The following is a 20,285-nucleotide window of genomic DNA, read 5'->3' on the forward strand; positions in this document are numbered from 1 at the left end:
TAACATAACATTAGAAGCTAACAAGTTGGAGAACTATCTTCTAATTTACTTTAAACTGGGGCAGTGATACTGGTGCGAGTCTGGGAAATCTTTGACATGTCCATCATCTGAGGTGCCACCCTGACCCCCCCCCCTCTGGCTCCGCCCCTGATGTGGAGCTCCGGGAGCAGATTGTCCAGAAGAATCACATCTACAGCACAAAATGAATCACAAACAGTGAAAACTTTGGTTTAAACTGGTATTTTCTCTATAACTGAACTGGTTCGGCGTGAACGCCCCGTCCAGTTTAATGGATTTTAACCAGTCTGATGCATCAGTCTGCATCTCTCTTTCCAGCCCTGCGAGGACGTAAACTCATTTTAAGAGCCCTAATAAACATAAAAAGCTGAAAATAAACAACCTCCCTCCCTGCCGGAGCACACAGAGCTGATGATCCCGTCCCGCCGTCAACAAGCTGCCGCTGCCTGGCCGACAGCCCAACGTCCACCAGGACCAGACGGACCAGCTGCTGCAGGCTCACACGACGACACTTTAACGTCGACCACAAGCGGCGAACCCAACGCAGGAGGACAGAAAACAGACGCGTCAGACCGGAAAAGCAGAGAAATGAGCCTTTTTTCCTGATTTAACCATCATAAAGAACGTCAATATGTCTGACTCCGTTCAGAGTTCACCTCCTGCCTGAAGGCACTTTGGGTCTGAAGAGAACCATCCCATCAGCCTCAGCTCCGCACGAACATCAACACACACACGCTCCGCTTACCCTACAAGGACACACACACACTCACAGCAGTTTCATTTAGGAGGGTTTGTGTAAGTCTGGAAAGTAGAGACTTGCTATTTCTGGCATCTGCAGCCTGCGGAGCGCTTAGATCACCGTTTAAAGCCAGCTGTGGAGGAGAAGTGGGTCAGGGGGCCAGGAAGTCCAGATCCACTGAGGCTTCGTCGCAAACGGGGAGGAAAGAAGACAGAGGTGCATCGTCACTACAAACGTCCCGTTAGAGACACACCGGTGAAACCCTGACCGGGTTCATCAGATGAAATATCAGTAAATAAACTAAAACAGATCTGATCTTCCATGTGATCACGTCTCTGTGTTCTGATAAAAACCAATAAAAAGAAGCTTCGTGTTTATTTTACAGGTAATAAACCAGAAACTACTAACCCTACGAACTTCTTGAGGTATTTTCAGCTTCATGGTCGTCGTTTCTGTTCCGGAACGGTTAACAAGACCGACTCAGACTTTTATCTTCTCTCCACATTCCCAGCAGATTTCCCAGCTTAGGAAATTCAGATGAGGATTAATACGTCTGAGCCGAACCACCAGCAGAAAACTAGTCCGCCCTGAGGTCGCCGCATGTTGCAACACGTTAACTTACTCCGGTCGTAACTCCGCGATGCCTTTCATGACAACGTGGTTCTAAAAGTTGCACCTCCGAGGAATATTTACTCAGTTCAGCTGCGCAACATTTTAGATGATTTATTCACATTTTAGTCACTTTTACTTTGATATTTGTTATTTATATTTAAATTTGATCCGTTTTTATTGTATCATCAATGTATTATTTATTTTTAAATAAATGTACTAATAATCAGGGGAGTCTGCTAGAATCGCTCTGATTGGGACTCGGTGGAGCTGCTCGATTATGGCAAAAATTATAATTATTATTTTAACTGGAATTAAAATCTTGATTAACACAGTTATCCTTCAACTTTAATATGAATTTATTTAACATTAAACTGTAGCTTTTAAACAATGTCTTTAGGATTCCAGACAACACGCCGCAGTCCCGGCTTCACGCTGGGCTACAGGAGATCTGCTGATCCCAGACCAGATCTGCTCGGAGGATTTCCTCGCCTTCAGGCGGACCGTCCTCCATGTGAAGAAACTGAGCCGCTCTCATGCAGTTTACAGGATCTTTCTGGTAGCTGAGGGGCTCCAACGGCCTTTCCTCTGCAGCGTATTTACAGCGAGGGGCTCCAGGGGGATTCACTGCTAGAGGAGGGGGGGTGGGGACGGGGTGTAGCGCTTGGCATCATTAGGAACTCATTCCAGCTCCCGGCCGACAGACGGGAGGAAGTGGACTGTTAACATTTAATGGCTGAAGGGTAGAAACCGGCCGTCTGCATCTGCTGTCCAACGTTTCGCCTCGCAAACGGAGGCGGGCATCGCCAAAGCTGGCCCCCCATCGCCACAAAGCTCTTTCTGTGCCTCCACTGGAACAACCCCCCCCCCCCCTCTGAAAACCGCCTCTCCTCCTGCCAGGAGGTCTCACACCACAAACTAGACCAGTCTGAGCCAAACCAGCAGGTCCATCAGCTCTTAGAGCTCGGTGGGCATCGGCCAATCGGAGGGCACGATGTTGGCATGCAGACAGAATCCTAATGAGCATTTTTATGCCTTGGGACGGGACAAACCGTCGTCTTCCTCATGTTTACAGCAGCGAGGTCGGAAGTCTTCCTAAAACACGCCGTCAGAGGCGGCGGGACAACCAAGCTCCGGCAAACATCTGAACCAGGAGCAGCCAAACATCCCTGCAGGTGATGTTTCACCCCCCTCAGACAAGCCGAACCGTGGGAGGGTCAATCCAGCCGCACCCCCCCCAGACCGTTTCATTCACGTCCCAACAAGGGAACCACAAAGTGCCTCAAAGCAGGAAAAACGTGAAAATAAAAAGCAAGAAAATGTTTCTCCACAGATCCCAGGCTCAGAGGAAGGAAGGTCCAGAGACAAGGAGACACGAAGGCACCGGTCTTCTGGCCCTCCAGGGACGCCATCCTGCAAGTTTCCATTGTTTCCCTGCTCCAACACACCTTAACGATATAGATAACTCATCGTGAAGAAATTACTGGATCCATTTGATTAGAATCAGGTGTGTTGGAGCAGAGAAACAACAAAAACCTGCAAGATAGTGACCATAGAGGATCTCTGGACTACTAAGGCTCCAATACCTTTTCAGTACCTGATCACTGGACCTGCTAGGACCCGCTGGGACTTAAAGGGACTACTGGGACCTGCAGGGACCTTCACCGTAAGGTTTTACGTGTCCTTTAAACCTCCAGAGGAAGTTTCTGCTGCACCCTGCAGAGATGGAAGCTGTTTATATCTCGTCTCATGTTGGAAACATTCTGCATGAACACGGAAGCTGGAACCTAAAAGACTAAATGTCGTTGGGTTTCATTCGGACCTCATCTGAAGCTCACAGACTTCATGAGGTTCACATGAAACATGCAAAATACATGAACACTTTATTCATCCCCGAGGGGAAATTCAAGGCTCCAGCGCAACCTGTAGAAAAACAACGGCACATCATCAGCATATAAATGATCATAAGAGTTCACAATAAAAGGCCCAGAACAGATCCTTGTGGTACACCATGTGTACAGGACGAGGAAGAAGACCTACACGCCCGTCCCTCCAGTTTTTCAGCCGATCCAGTTAAAAGCCAACTCTGTTCCATTAAAACCATCTTAAAACACCATGAAGGAAACTATGTGGTGTTCTGGAAATAGATTCTGAGCTGAACGAGAGTTCGGTCTCTTCTGAAACACTCATTTGTTTCCAAACAGAGACAAAGAGTCTCTGTGAAGGCCGAACAAACAGATGTTTGAACCCTGAAGATAAGAAATCTTTGTCCCAACTACACGACTCCTACACACCCTGAAGTTCAGGTTCGGTGTTGGTTTTTTCCACGTTTCAACCTCAGAAACTAAAGAAAACAATCCTCTCCAGAACATTTACCGTCTATAGTTCATCTTCCAGCGTTACACTTGCAGACAGCAGATTTTTACACTCCTGCAGCTCTCATTGGCCCAGAGAGCTGTCAATCAAACACTAAAACCCTGCTTGTTACAGCGATGAGTCCAGCGATGCAGCAAAGACCAGAAACGCTGCAGGAAGCGGCGGCGTGCCAGAGCTCCTACCTGAGCAGAGGACGCCTTTATGCCGGGCGCAGGAGAAGTCGTCGCACTCGCAGAAGCCGCCGTAGATCTTCCCGAACTCCGACTCGTAGCACAGACACTGGTTGCAGCTGCACTCGCCTCGGCCGCTGCAGATCTGCTTGCCCTCGGCCTCCCGGCAGGCGCCCACCTGCAGGCTGCTGGCCTCGCCCTCCTGGCACTCGCAGCGGGCGCCCAGGTAGCCCGGCTCGCAGCTACAGGTGCCACACCTGTACACACCTGCAGGACAAACGGATTTTAGTTTCTGACCAAACCCGTCTGGTTTCAGAGCTTCTGGTTTTCTAGTTGAAGTTAAAACTTTTGTAGCTTCACATCCAGGTCCAGGTTTTTCTTCCACAGTTCAATGTTCATAGTCTGACTTCCAGATTCAGGCTCTTCTACAAGCAGTCACTTACAGCCTGAAAATTTACCTTACAAACTGGTTTACATGTGATTTATACTTTTATTACCATCATTATGTCAAAAACCACCAGAGGAGAGTCAGTCCATAATCATCCCACAGGAAGGAGTCATGTAAACCTGGGAGTTTTCCTCAGTTATTAAAGGCATGAAGACCAGTCGTTAAGGTGTTTATCTCCTACATGAGTCTATTTAGTTAATGAAAAATCATCTTTAAGTTGCCTGGAACACAAGTTCTGGTGACAACGCAGCAGCAGACTGGAAACTATTTAACCAACAACAATAACATTTTTCAAAACTTGTTGGAATTTTTTGTTTTGGGGGTTTTTGTTAGTTTTTTTTGGATTCCTGGAAAATAAACCAGAAGTGTTCGTCTCATCTTGCACATGGAGGGGGTGTAGAAAGTATCTGCCCAATGAAATGCTTTCTCAACCGATGTCTTACCGATGCTGCTGCAGATGCTGCTGTTGACCTCTGCTTCCCGGCTGCAGCCGCAGTCACACTGGTAATCCACGGCCACCTCCAGGCGGTCCTTGAACCCCACTGGTTTGATGGTGAAGCTGCGGTCGGTGTTGCTTGGTGGACAGCTCCTCGCCTCCACACTGACGTTAAACGACACCTGAGGAAGAAACGGAGGCGTAAAAAGGGATGAAGGGGTCCCACCAGGATAGCCAGCTAGACTCGGAACAAGTGGAGACCCGGCCCAGCAACAGGAACACTGCACGACTCAATCAGATCTTTTAAATAACCCGTTCCACTCCTCGCCAGGAGCGGCGCTGCAGCAGGAGTTACAGGACGAGAAAAGAAAACACAGAAGAAGTGGTGAAACCATAGACTGTATATAAAAGATGGGCGGAGCCTCCGCGACATAATCCGTAGGTTTCTGAAGAGCTGAACTGAAGCTAATCGTACGGTTCCAACCATCACCATGAAATCTAGCAAACTCCGACCTGCCTGTAGCTAAGAGCTAACCGAGCTAACAGGAGCTAACCAGCTAACAGAGGTAAGCGGGCTAAAGCTAAGTCACGTTGTTAACCGGCTAAAAACCGCGGTTGTGCTACGTTCTTATTACTTGAAGCGGGAGATCGTGTACCTGTCAATCAAAAGGACACGCCCCTAAATATGCCGAACTTCGAGATTAAATTACTTTTAAACGGGCGAGTTAGAAAAAACTTTCACTCCCCCCACAGTTGTCATGAAGGTAAACCTGACCTATTAAACCTACAGATGTTTATTTCTGCTGTGAACATGTTTGATTCTGCTGTGATTGATTTGCTAGTTAAGGCGGACCAAGTCCGCACCTTTGGTCTGAATAGGAGCTTGTTTGTGCCTTCAACATTCCCCAAACGAAGGACGTTCCGAGGAAACGGACTTGGTTTCGGATCAAAAAGAATACACCCTAAAGCGGTGTTTCCTCGTCCAGTCCTGACTTTAAACGCTTTTGTCATTTCTGCACGCATCTTTGACGTGGTTGTTGTCGGTTTATCCACCAGGGGGCAGCGATGGACTCAGCGGTTTGACAGCAGTCTGTAACGGTAGCTTTGTCGTTAGAAACAGATGTGGGGAGACTTTAGCATTGCTAAGTCTGATTTTAAAATTTCTCCTGAAACGCATTTAGTCTACTCGACCTTTGAAAGTCTGACACGTTGATTTTATTCTTTTTTACTTATGTCTAATTTTACAACATTGGGATTTAATCAAATGTCTTATTTTAAGTGCCATGACTTCTATCCCGCATAAGTCATGAATTAAACTGTTTTTTCTTTTTTTTCTACTTTAAAAACCACAAAGATGGACTGGACCGAACGCGTAAAGAGCAGCTATGTTGCTAAAGAAGCGCTGGAAGTCAAAGCTGGATGTTTTCCTGCTTTCTAAATGAGAAGTTTCATCATGTAGTTTCCAGAGAGAAGCTTCCGGGTCCAGATGAACGTCCTCTCGGACAAATCCAGATTTCTGCTTACTTAATTCACTTTATTATGATGGCATCATAGAACAGAAATAAATAAAAGTTAAAGACCGATAAGATCTGGTCAACGTGGTTTTATACGTTCACAGTGGAGAAAAATTTATTTCTATGATACTAATCGCAGCAGAAACATCTATGATGGTGATTAGTGGACAGGAAGTGGCTGAAAACAGGCAGTGAACTTTCTGTTTCGTGTCGGGTTCATCTGAGCGACAGGAAGTGACACGATCCCAGCAGATGCGTCGGACCTGAACTGCACGCGACCCCGCTCTGCGCCGTGATGTTTACACCGCTGGTCCGATCCTACCCGGAGAGGAATTCACAGAGCTGATGTGGCTGCTCAGAAACTGGGACACGGGACCAACACCCATCTGATTGCTGTGAGGAAGGAAGCCCTACCCCGACAGAAGCCTGCTCTCCTGGAACTCATCCCACATTCCCTCCATCAAACCAACCCGCTGTAATGATGTCTGCTCCATGCAGAGTTCAGAGTTTCTCCTCTTTCATGTTGAATTTACGCGTCAACGATTCCTTGTAATCCCGAACGAAAACTGTGGTTTTCAGCTGAACCCGGACCTATGACGCCGACACGTGCTGGTCTGGTTTGGCTCAGAGACCCAGCTCACTGGATCAAAAACAGAAGCTTTAACTTGACGTTGCTGAGATGATGTCAGCCCGACACGTCGGCATCGTGCAGACAGCTGCAGGCGGACGGAAACCAAAGTTTGAATGTGGAAAGCGAGCTTGAGCTCTCACTCAAAGCCCCTGACCTGCAGAGAAACAAACATTGCACCATCTACGCGCCTGCTGCTCTGAGAAGCAGCTTCTGTGTTTGGGTCTGTCCTTTCCAGCTCAAAAACAAACGTTTCAAACACGTTTCAGCCTGAGAGAGTCAACCAAACAACCGTCTCCAGCTGCAGGTTTCCTTTCTGCTTCAGATCCGTCTCAGGCAATCCACTAAAACTTTTAGCACTTTATCATTTATTACCTCTAAATGCATTCATGTAAAATGTGCCATAACAGTTTAAATGAAGTAGTTTTATTTATTTATGTTGTGCTTTGTCGATGGACTCCGATGGGAACCAGCCAATGGCTTGAACAGGACACACGGCGTTGTTTATTACTGTGTACTGTCGCCGATTTCATAAATAAATACATAAAGCAGCTGCATTTCCATTAACTACTACCTTAAAATGTATTTTTTGCAAAGTCTGACACAATAAATGCATTTTTAACCACTGATGAGAAGCAATTCAAACTAATTGAATTAAACTAATTCAAATTCATCAAAACTAATGAAGAAAAAACTTAAAGGATCCAATTTAGATCTTGATGTTTAGTTATCAGAAAGAAAGCGTTTACCAGCTGGAAATGTGAGTCAGGCTGACCTGATCTGGGAAAAACACCACTAAGGCCTTTACACACAATAAATAACAATTCACAGGAAAACCGTAAACTTTTTTTCTCCATGTCCGCAAGGTTTGATGCATAATTACGGATTCTGAGGCTGCATTCCCATCAGGATAGTCCGCTAGACTCGGTCCGGTTGGGGACTCGGTCCAGCTGTAGGGGGGTGTATCCATGAGGACCGAGATCGTGTTCACGCTGCACTTTGGTGAAACCAGTCAAACCATTAGAATAATATCTCCCCATTCCCACCAGAGGTGGCGCTGCACTAGTATTTAGCAGAAGAGAGGACCAGACCGGCGTGAAGAAGAAAACTCTGTTTCCTCCACCTGCCAGTTAAACATGGAGACCAAACTATGGCTGTTTGGGTTTTTATTGTGTCTTATGCAAGTATCCTGCAGAAATCCACTGCAACAATGGAGCCAGTATGAACACCAGACGAGGCAGAGGACCCTTAACGCCATCGCTATGGATTTACCCACAATGCAATGCTACGCCACATGCAGGAAGGGACTTGTTTCCTGTATTTGGTCCGCTTGAAACGGGCCGAGACCTGCGTTTGTAGGCGGACCGAGTCGCTTCTTTGGTCTGAACCAGAATTCTTTTGGTGCGTTCACATTTCCCCAAACGAAGCGACTTTCCGAGCGAACGTACTGATTCGGATCAGAAAGGCTGATGTGAACATGAAACTGGTAACATGATCCAGAAAAGCATGACTGCAACTTCCCGCTGCTGGAGAAGCTTCTAGAAGCTGCTGGGAGACGTTCAAGAACCAGTTTGGCTTCATTTTCCTCAACAAATATCATGTACTGAATTTTCCAACGTGGTGAGGAGCAGATTGTCTTTATGTCCTGATGCAGGAAACGGGGAATGAAGAGGTATTTTTTTATTCGTATCGTGGCTTCACATGCGAGTCGAGTTCTTCCCGCGGCCGTTGGCCCGGCCGGTCTCTAGGTTCTGTCCGTCAACAGAACCAGAGGTCAGCTGGCACAATGATGGGACATCTGAACTGCTTTGCACAGGCTTTTCTGCTGGTCTCTTAATATTCTGTTTGGGGAATTTGGAAATGATCTGGATCGACTGATGCGGTCTCACCGAGGTGGGATTCTTCTCTGAAAACCCTCCCTGTTCTCTTCATCTCAGCAGGATGTTTGGGGATGGGAACGGCCGGCGGAGGAGCCGAGGGCCATTCAGGCAGGATGAATGGAGTGGAGCTCTCTGGTGACGTCTTTTATCCTCAGCTCGGTCCGCTGGCTGCCAAGGCTCCCCGTCTTTTCAGTGGATGCTGGCCAGTCCGCTGCCCAAGTGTCAGTCACAGCTCGCCAACGAGCTGGGCGCTGCATCCCAATGACCTTGCACAAAAGCCTGCAGGACGGGGCCTGTGAAACTGCACTCTGAAAGGGATCGGCTGGCAGGAAGAGGAATAGCGTTTCCCTGGTCCGTGCATGTAGCCTGAACCAACACGACGAAGGGCTTAATGCCGCTTTTTCTCCAAACAAATCAGAATCATTTGAATTTAGTTACATGTCTTTTTTGACCTCATCCACTGGTTTCATCTCAGATAATTAAATTTTGGGGCGGTCATAAGAATTCCATCATGTGGCAAGATTTCTCCATGGCAACAGCGCTTTGTGCAGTCCAACGGCGTGGAAACGTTTCCGTCTCTTACTTCCTGTCCCTCGTGCTCTGAGACCAACACAGAGGCTTTTTCTCAATGAGTTCTCCCATCTTTCCTCTCCTGGTGTCCACTGCTGCCCCCCCCCTCGCCCCCCCGCCCCTCTACAACCTCATTATTGTCCTAAAGAGCCACATGATTGGGTGGAGCGGCCTCCTCGCGACTCACATTTACAGTAAATTTAATTGTGTGCCTTGTTAAGTCGTTAGCTTCCCGCTGGAGTAAAGGGGATTTCTGGCCGCCATGTGACGGAGGCTTCCTCCACCTTGAGTCAGCCTGCAGTGTCTGTTGGACCGAGCGGAGAGAAGAGATTCCAACCTGCAGCAGAAATAAGTCACCGAGCCTTAACTTCCTCTGACCAACAGCAGGCCTGTCGCATTAAGCGATACGTCGATTAATCGCACCATAAGTTTCTTTTCTCTCTCGAGTGCCACATTTGTTTTCAGACAATATTAACTAAACAGCAACACAACAAGCTTCCATCTGCACTTAAAACACAACCAACACCTGTGAAAAAAGACCTAAACAACCCGGCTAGCTCCGTCTTCCCGACAGTCCACCATCACTGTGGTGTTTAACCTACAGATGAAACACAACCAGGACAACATGGTGGACACTCAGCCTGGTAGCTGAAGCCTCGCCGTCCTTTAATCTTGTTAAAAAGACGACATTTTGAAAAATGTTGCAAACATTTCGCAGCCAGTATGAATCACCTGGATGAACGTTCATGTTACAAACGGCATTTTGCCATTCCACCTCTGGTCCAGTCCAAACATGTCCCCTGATATGAGCTGACCATAGACTAACATGTTACATGGCGTTCAGAGACCAGATGTTCCAGATAACCACGTTGCCAAAACCCCAGAAGAAATCCTGATGTGTTTCAGCAGACTGGGGACTGGATGGGTCTAGTCTGCACATCCAGATAAACGTTCTTTAGAAATTAGTTTGTTGATCTTTGAAATACTTGCATTATTATGGTATTATTATTATTTTAGTTGAAAAGGGTCTCAAAATGACAATAATTGCTTCACCTGACCTATTATTGTTTATCACAATAATTTCTGAGACAATTAATCGCCTGGCAGAATTTGTTCCCGTGACAGGCCTAATGAACAGGACCGGTTTTTATCACCGCAGAGTCCAGATTTGCTTTCCAGCTTGTTATTTAACGTTTCAGAAGACATCCTGCTACTAAACAGACATCTAAAACCATTTTAACCTCTTCCTGAAGAGGTCCGAGGGCTGTTTGTATAATCCTGGTCTTTACAGGAAGCTGAGACATGTCAGACTACAGATATGTCAGAATCAACGTGTGTTACTGGGTCAGAGTAAATTCACCTGCAACACAGTGGAACTTGTTATCTCCAAAATAAAAACCACATTATTTTCAAAGGAACCCAGAAGGCAGCAGCTCGATTCGAGTAGAAATGAGTAAATCAGTGGAATGAGGAAACCATTGGGTTTAATGGGAACATTTTCCCATTAAACCCAATGGGAAAGTGTTCCCAAACACCTCGCACCAGCAGTCAGCACGGTGGTGGAGGGATGATGATCTGGGCTTCTTCTGCAGCAACAGGACCTGGACCATGAACTTCTCTTCACAACAAAGTCTCCAGAGCCAGATGTGTGTCGATGTGTCCGCCAGCTAAAGCTTGGCTGAAACACCGCAGATCTACAGCACAATCCAGATCTAGACCTGGTCCAGTCAGAGTCCAGACCTCAACGTCTGGGGCACGCAAAACAAAAGTCAGCAGATCATTCAGCTTTAAGATAAATATTTAGATTTCTTTGTGAGTTTCTGCACTGTAGCGAAGGAAAGCACATCTAACTGCGCTGAAGAGATTATTTACATCACAAACTCCAGCCTTCAAAGCTGCAGCGAAGATAAAGGACTGATTCTGCTCTTCATACCGAAAGGCTGCAGACAGAACGACCTCGTCCTCAAGGTCAAAGGGATGAATCAGGTATTTTCTGTTTACATTCTCAGAGAAGATCAACAAGGTCATTTGTTTCCATTAATGAGGAGGAAACTGGACTCCTCTGACACTTCTAATGAGATGTTCCGAGTCAACACACGCCTGCAGGAGGGCGTTAATGTGGGCGAGCTGCAACAGGTACCAGTTAGAAAACCCAGCAAGACCAGTTTAAGTAAAGATGTGTCAGAAGATGGATAAAAAGTAGAAGACCGCTGGATTAAAAGGTAGTCCTGGATGGTAGAGCTTCGTTTTACTGTTGCAGATGAAAGTTTCCACAACTTCAACCCAGAAGATTAAAACTGGTTCCCTCGACTCAAAGCCCGAAGTGAACCGGTTCCCTCATCTCAAAACCCAGACGTGATCCGGTTCCCTCGACCCAAAGCCCGAAGTGAACCGGTTCCCTCATCTCAAAACCCGGACGTGATCCGGTTCCCTCGACCCAAAACCCGAAGTGAACCGGTTCCCTCATCTCAAAACCCGGACGTGATCCGGTTCCCTCATCTCAAAACCCGGACGTGATCCGGTTCCCTCGACCCAAAACCCGAAGTGAACCGGTTCCCTCATCTCAAAACCCGGACGTGATCCGGTTCCCTCATCTCAAAACCTGGACGTGATCCGGTTCCCTCGACCCAAAGCCCGAAGTGAACCGGTTCCCTCATCTCAAAACCCGGACGTGATCCGGTTCCCTCGACCCAAAGCCCGAAGTGAACCGGTTCCCTCATCTCAAAACCCGGACGTGATCCGGTTCCCTCGACCCAAAGCCCGAAGTGAACCGGTTCCCTCATCTCAAAACCCGGACGTGATCCGGTTCCCTCGACCCAAAACCCGAAGTGAACCGGTTCCCTCATCTCAAAACCCGGACGTGATCCGGTTCCCTCGACCCAAAGCCCGAAGTGAACCGGTTCCCTCATCTCAAAACCCGGACGTGATCCGGTTCCCTCGACCCAAAGCCCGAAGTGAACCGGTTCCCTCATCTCAAAACCCGGACGTGATCCGGTTCCCTCGACCCAAAACCCGAAGTGAACCGGTTCCCTCATCTCAAAACCCGGACGTGATCCGGTTCCCTCATCTCAAAACCCGGACGTGATCCGGTTCCCTCGACCCAAAACCCGAAGTGAACCGGTTCCCTCATCTCAAAACCCGGACGTGATCCGGTTCCCTCATCTCAAAACCTGGACGTGATCCGGTTCCCTCGACCCAAAGCCCGAAGTGAACCGGTTCCCTCATCTCAAAACCCGGACGTGATCCGGTTCCCTCGACCCAAAGCCCGAAGTGAACCGGTTCCCTCATCTCAAAACCCGGACGTGATCCGGTTCCCTCGACCCAAAGCCCGAAGTGAACCGGTTCCCTCATCTCAAAACCCGGACGTGATCCGGTTCCCTCGACCCAAAACCCGAAGTGAACCGGTTCCCTCATCTCAAAACCCGGACGTGATCCGGTTCCCTCGACCCAAAGCCCGAAGTGAACCGGTTCCCTCATCTCAAAACCCGGACGTGATCCGGTTCCCTCATCTCAAAACCCGGACGTGATCCGGTTCCCTCGACCCAAAACCCGGACGTGATCCGGTTCCCTCATCTCAAAACCCGGACGTGATCCGGTTCCCTCGACCCAAAACCCGAAGTGAACCGGTTCCCTCATCTCAAAACCCGGACGTGATCCGGTTCCCTCGACCCAAAGCCCGAAGTGAACCGGTTCCCTCATCTCAAAACCCGGACGTGATCCGGTTCCCTCATCTCAAAACCCGGACGTGATCCGGTTCCCTCGACCCAAAACCCGAAGTGAACCGGTTCCCTCATCTCAAAACCCGGACGTGATCCGGTTCCCTCGACCCAAAACCCGGACGTGATCCGGTTCCCTCATCTCAAAACCCGGACGTGATCCGGTTCCCTCGACCCAAAACCCGAAGTGAACCGGTTCCCTCATCTCAAAACCCGGACGTGATCCGGTTCCCTCGACCCAAAACCCGAAGTGAACCGGTTCCCTCATCTCAAAACCCGGACGTGATCCGGTTCCCTCATCTCAAAACCCGGACGTGATCCGGTTCCCTCGACCCAAAACCCGAAGTGAACCGGTTCCCTCATCTCAAAACCCGGACGTGATCCGGTTCCCTCGACCCAAAACCCGGACGTGAACCGGTTCCCTCATCTCAAAATCTGGACGTGATCCGGTTCCCTCATCTCAAAACCTGGACGTGATCCGGTTCCCTCGACCCAAAACCCGAAGTGAACCGGTTCCCTCGACCCAAAACCCGACGTGAACCAGTTCCCTCGACCCAAAGCCCGACGTGATCCGGTTCCCTCATCTCAAAACCCGGACGTGATCCGGTTCCCTCATCTCAAAACCCGGACGTGATCCGGTTCCCTCGACCCAAAACCCGACGTGATCCGGTTCCCTCATCTCAAAACCCGGACGTGATCCGGTTCCCTCGACCCGAAACCCGACGTGATCCGGTTCCCTCGACTCAAAACCCGGAGGTGATCCGGTTCCCTCGACTCAAAACCCGGACGTGAACCGGTTCCCTCGACCCAAAACCCGGACGTGAACCGGTTCCCTCGACCCAAAACCCGACGTGATCCGGTTCCCTCGACCCAAAACCCGACGTGAACCGGTTCCCTCGACCCAAAACCCGACGTGAACCGGTTCCCTCGACCCAAAACCCGGACGTGATCCGGTTCCCTCGACCAAAACCCGGACGTGAACTGGTTCCCTCGACCCAAAACCCAACGTGAACCGGTTCCCTCGACTCAAAACCCGACGTGAACCGGTTCCCTCGACTCAAAACCCGGACGTGAACCGGTTCCCTCGACTCAAAACCCGGACGTGAACCGGTTCCCTCGACTCAAAACCCGGACGTGAACCGGTTCCCTCGACCCAAAACCCGGACGTGAACCGGTTCCCTCGACTCAAAACCCGGACGTGAACCGGTTCCCTCGACCCAAAACCCGGACGTGATCCGGTTCCCTCGACCCAAAACCCGGACGTGATCTGGTTCCCTCGACTCAAAACCCAACGTGAACCGGTTCCCTCGACTCAAAACCCAACGTGAACCGGTTCCCTCGACCCAAAACCCGGACGTGAACCGGTTCCCTCGACTCAAAACCCAACGTGAACCGGTTCCCTCGACTCAAAACCCGGACGTGAACCGGTTCCCTCGACTCAAAACCCAACGTGAACCGGTTCCCTCGACTCAAAACCCGGACGTGATCCGGTTCCCTCGACTCAAAACCCGGACGTGAACCGGTTCCCTCGACTCAAAACCCAACGTGAACCGGTTCCCTCGACTCAAAACCCAACGTGAACCGGTTCCCTCGACTCAAAACCCGGACGTGATCCGGTTCCCTCGACTCAAAACCCAACGTGAACCGGTTCCCTCGACTCAAAACCCAACGTGAACCGGTTCCCTCGACTCAAAACCCGGACGTGAACCGGTTCCCTCGACTCAAAACCCGGACGTGAACCGGTTCCCTCGACTCAAAACCCAACGTGAACCGGTTCCCTCGACTCAAAACCCAACGTGAACCGGTTCCCTCGACTCAAAACCCAACGTGAACCGGTTCCCTCGACTCAAAACCCAACGTGAAATGGTTTCAGACATGGTCATAGCAGAATCCCAACACTGACAGTGTTTTGCAGCATTTCATCTTTCTAGGATCCACAGAAAATTCCGTTCTGGGGAATATTGCCGTGCAGATATGGATGGCGGATTTGCCCGGGAGCATGCGTTGGGGTGTCCTTGAGGTGCTCACTTGGAAGAAATTCAACAAGCGCTTATTTTGGGAACATTCTGACAAACTCGGCCAAATCTGCTTTCCATAAACAGAAACTGTAAAACAACAAGACATCTTCTGGTGACTTTGGCAGCCAGTGGGTTAACCTGAAACCTGGAGCTGGAACTGTTCCCACTACTGTTGCTGCTGAAACTCAACAGCCTTTGCCTTCAGAACAGCGTGATAGTGACTGAATCTGTCCTCACTTAATTACAGTCTTCACAACAAGGCTGACTTCTCCCAACAGGACCCTGAACGCCGCTTGGTCACTGTAACAGAAACTCTCCCTTCCCCTCATCGAGGTCTGATTTCAACAGATAGGAAGTCGCCACATGAGGATTTAAAGGTCACACAGGGTTGTTTCAGACCCCTCATTTCCTCTGGTCATCAGCAGACATGATTACCACAATAACCAGAGCTGATTTGTCCCAAACATCCTGAATTATTTCATTTATTCAGATATTTGTCGGTCAATCTACTCAGATCAGCAGCCTGTAAACTTGCAGACTGTGTGATAGGAGTTATTTTCTGCCAGCATCCGTCTATCGCAGAGATAATGTGAGGTCAGAGCACAAACATAAACACAGTTCAGACACAGGAAATGGATTAGGTGACAGCCATGGTCAAGAAAAACAAAGGTTATCCATCACTGCAGACAGCTGCAGGGGAGATAATCATGCGCTAGCGAAGCTTTGTGGAACAAACACGCTGAAAGGTAGAATAAATCTTTACTGCACTCAGAACAAAGCAGCACGTCAGGAAAATAGAAAGTCATTACGCATTTCTTTAAATCCAGCTTTGCACCAACCGGTGAGAAGGCGCCACATCACCACATCTTAAACGGAGACGTCTCAATCTAAAGTCAAGAGCTTGTGAGTTACTTGGCTGGTTGTAGTCGGTCATGCAACGCTCTGAGAAACGTCCTGCAGGATGTGTTGGTTTGCTGGACATGATGGTCTCTGATAGTCGGCCGTAAGACCAGCGTTTAGGAGCCACAGCCAGCAAAACACCATCATGGCCTCATGAGATGATCATCCTTTGTTAAAGACGTCCTAAAATCCTGCAACATAAAGGGTGCATAGGGCTTGGTACGTCTCCGTGCTGTCGTCCAGCCCTTTGCTGTGTCGGTGCTTTAGCTTTGCTCTGCGGTGGAAAACTCAGAAGTCCAAACAGGACAAAGATCTGTGATGGAGCGAATGTTCGAACTTTTAACTTGAGCTTCTTTGGGATTTATCACTGCAGGAGCTTCTTCTGGTTTGTTATCCAGATTACAAAGTTATTTTCTCATGGAAAACTGCCTTTTTTCCATTATCTGGAGAAATCGGGCCTTTCTCGAGATGACTACCAGCTCTAACTGATAAAAACCAAGCAGCTTGTCTCATTAAGAAATTTCATTTCATTTGCCGCTATTAGTTAGCATCTGCAACAGTACGGAGAGAGAATGCTTCTCCCAAACTCCAACAAAGAGGGACTGAAGTTTATCAGACCGGTTCGAAATAGAATTAAACTTACTTATAAATGTTGATCTTAAAACTAAATTTTCAAGCGCCGAAGTGACAAGTATGTCAGTCTGAGTTGATAAAAACAATAAAAATCCTTCACGGAGCCTGAAAGCACTGCAGCTGCTACAATCCTGCAACATGTAACGTCGGCAGTGGTTTTGAAACATCTAAAAAGGCACAAATACGTCATCTAACAGGCTGTTTTACTAGCCAACCTACCACCCTAACCCAAACCAGTTCCTGCTCATTTAAGGCATTCCAAGTCCAGCCAGGAGACTGGCCAGGATAGTTCTTCCAGCATGTCCTGGGTTCTCCTTACGGCGTCTTCCCAGTGGGACGCGCTCGTAACGCCTCACCAGGGAGATGTCCAGGAGGCATCTAAACCAGATGCTCTCTAAGTGGAGGAGCAGCAGCTCTACTCTCAGGCCCACTCCTTTTTAAATAAGAAATGCAAATAAATATAAAAGTAATATTTATCTTTTGCATAGACCATAAACAGACATTTAAAACTGTCCTTTTTTTGTTGCTTTTTTATGGATAAAAATAAATTATTTTAATTGGATGATTGAAAATTTAAGAAGCCAGTTTTTGTACAGTTTGACTTCACAGATAAGTGTTTACAGAATTGTAGCCTGGATGGTTTAGATCATTCACAACTCGACAACATTCGCTGTCTGGTGGTGCGTAACCTCCAGGTACTTGGAAAGGAGACCATTTTGTCCCAACTGCAGGACGTCTGGTACCAGCAGGTAAAGTTCACGAGGACTTTACCTCTGCAAACACTCCAGTGAAAAAACACATCTGTAAACACCTGCAGTGGCAGATCCAACACCAGGAAACCTGAAACCATCATTTTCTCAGACCAACAAGCTTCAGCTGCATAAACTGCAAACTGAATTGTTTCTGTTCCACTTTCAAACAGGGACTTCTATGTGAGGTCAGTCTTTCACTTCCACAGAAAGCACATGTCCACGCGCGACAGAACGGCATGTTTCCCTGCAACGACGCCACATCCTGAGCAGCTCAGGCGACCCGGTGACGCCGCTCCACGGCGAGCGCATGCACGATGTCGGAAGTGAAACAAAACATTCACAGATCAGGAAAGAAGCCCGGACAGGAACTTACAGTGTCTCCTATTTTCAAGTCGGCACATTTGCGGAGACCCGGCAGAGGTTTCCCGTCCTGGCAGGTGGCGGTGAAGGACAGGCTGATGTCCTCCGGGTGGTCCCACACGGTCAGCTCCACTTTGGAGCGGATGTTCTGCGGAGGAAACGGACCAGGTTCAGGACATCAGATGGCTTCTCGTGCAGGGGAACGTAAACCTGCACGGCGGCGTGCCGTTCCAGGCCTGCAAGTCTGCGGCTGAGGAACAAACTGGCAGACAGTTAAACACGCGACAGATCTGCAGTTAATCTCGCCACAACCACGAGCGCCGTGCGCAGCGGCAGCGTGCACGTCTGGATGTCTGCAGCTGGAAACTAATTAACTGCACGGTGACTGCCAACGCCGCGGCGACGGCGGAGAGAAGGAAGCAGCTGGAATGTAATTCCTGCCACGAGTCCGATCGCTCCCGACCGATAATCATCTCCATCAGACGATTCTATAAAACCAGAAACAGAGAAATGGATCAGATGGAGGTTTAAAATCCTCGGCTCTCTAAACGCCGTCAGCCAGGTCTGGCACGCGGTCCAGGTCTGGCACGCGGTCCAGGTCTGGCACGCGGTCCAGGTCTGGCACGCGGTCCAGGTCTGGCACGCGGTCCAGGTCTGGCACGCGGTCCAGGTCTGGCACGCGGTCCAGGTCTGGAAGCGGAACGCGGTCCAAGTCTGGCACGCGGTCCAGGTCTGGCACGCGGTCCAGGTCTGGCACGCGGTCCAGGTCTGGAAGCGGAACGCGGTCCAGGTCTGGAAGCGGAACGCGGTCCAAGTCTGGAAGCGGAACGCGGTCCAGGTCTGGAAGCGGAACGCGGTCCAGGTCTGGAAGCGGAACGCGGTCCAGGTCTGGAACTGGAACGCGGTCCAGGTCTGGAAGCGGAACGCGGTCCAGGTCTGGAAGCGGAACGCGGTCCAGGTCTGGAAGCGGAACGCGGTCCAGGTCTGGAACTGGAACGCGGTCCAGGTCTGGAACTGGAACGCGGTCCAGGTCTGGAAGCGGAACGCGGTCCAGGTCTGGCACGCGGTCCAGGTCTGGAAGCGGAACGCGGTCCAGGTCTGGAAGCGGAACGCGGTCCAGGTCTGGCACGCAGTCCAGGTCTGGAAGTGGAACGCGGTCCAGGTCTGGCACGCGGTCCAGGTCTGGAAGCGGAACGCGGTCCAGGTCTGGAAGCGGAACGCGGTCCAGGTCTGGCACGCGGTCCAGGTCTGGAAGCGGAACGCGGTCCAGGTCTGGCACGCGGTCCAGGTCTGGAAGCGGAACGCGGTCCAGGTCTGGAAGCGGAACGCGGTCCAAGTCTGGAAGCGGAACGCGGTCCAGGTCTGGTACGCAGTCCAGGTCTGGAAGTGGAACGCGGTCCAGGTCTGGTACGCAGTCCAGGTCTGGAAGCGGAACGCGGTCCAGGTCTGGAACTGGAACGCGGTCCAGGTCTGGAAGCGGAACGCGGTCCAGGTCTGGAAGCGGAACGCGGTCCAGGTCTGGAAGCGGAACGCGGTCCAGGTCTGGAAGCGGAACGCGGTCCAAGTCTGGAACTGGAACGCGGTCCAGGTCTGGAACTGGAACGCGGTCCAGGTCTGGAACTGGCACGCGGTCCAAGTCTGGAAGCGGAACGCGGTCCAAGTCTGGAAGCGGAACGCGGTCCAGGTCTGGAAGCGGAACGCGGTCCAAGTCTGGAACTGGAACGCGGTCCAGGTCTGGAACTGGAACGCGGTCCAGGTCTGGAACTGGAACGCGGTCCAGGTCTGGAACTGGAACGCGGTCCAGGTCTGGAACTGGAACGCGGTCCAGGTCTGGAAGCGGAACGCGGTCCAGGTCTGGAAGCGGAACGCGGTCCAGGTCTGGAACTGGAACGCGGTCCAGGTCTGGAACTGGAACGCGGTCCAGGTCTGGAAGCGGAACGCGGTCCAGGTCTGGAAGCGGAACGCGGTCCAGGTCTGGAACTGGAACGCGGTCCAGGTCTGGAAGCGGAACGCGGTCCAGGTCTGGAAGCGGAACGCGGTCCAGGTCTGGAACTGGAACGCGGTCCAGGTCTGGAAGCGGAACGCGGTCCAGGTCTGGAAGCGGAACGCGGTCCAGGTCTGGAACTGGAACGCGGTCCAGGTCTGGAAGCGGAACGCGGTCCAGGTCTGGAACTGGAACGCGGTCCAGGTCTGGAAGCGGAACGCGGTCCAGGTCTGGAACTGGAACGCGGTCCAGGTCTGGAAGCGGAACGCGGTCCAGGTCTGGAAGCGGAACGCGGTCCAGGTCTGGAACGCGGTCCAGGTCTGGAAGCGGAACGCGGTCCAGGTCTGGAACTGGAACGCGGTCCAGGTCTGGAACTGGAACGCGGTCCAGGTCTGGAAGCGGAACGCGGTCCAGGTCTGGAAGCGGAACGCGGTCCAGGTCTGGAACTGGAACGCGGTCCAGGTCTGGAACTGGAACGCGGTCCAGGTCTGGAAGCGGAACGCGGTCCAGGTCTGGAAGCGGAACGCGGTCCAG

At 50.4% G+C, this 20,285-nt stretch overlaps 1 protein-coding gene across 2 annotated transcripts in view; it reads right to left on the reverse strand.

Moving 5' to 3' along the window:
* itgb5 (integrin, beta 5) overlaps positions 1 to 20,285 on the reverse strand; it is a 56,778-nt gene that overhangs the window by 20,529 nt on the left and 15,964 nt on the right. For both annotated transcript variants that reach the window (XM_079254510.1, XM_079254509.1), the window contains 3 exons: positions 17,781 to 17,915; positions 4,804 to 4,978; positions 3,925 to 4,179 (listed from right to left, as the gene is read on the reverse strand). In XM_079254510.1, coding sequence (XP_079110636.1) covers positions 3,925 to 4,179; positions 4,804 to 4,978; positions 17,781 to 17,915 — 565 coding nt within the window. The remainder of the gene's footprint in view (positions 1 to 3,924; positions 4,180 to 4,803; positions 4,979 to 17,780; positions 17,916 to 20,285) is intronic.

This window comes from Telmatherina bonti (assembly GCF_933228915.1).
Source record: "Telmatherina bonti genome assembly, chromosome: 15".
NCBI classification, from domain to species: Eukaryota; Metazoa; Chordata; class Actinopteri; order Atheriniformes; family Telmatherinidae; genus Telmatherina; species Telmatherina bonti.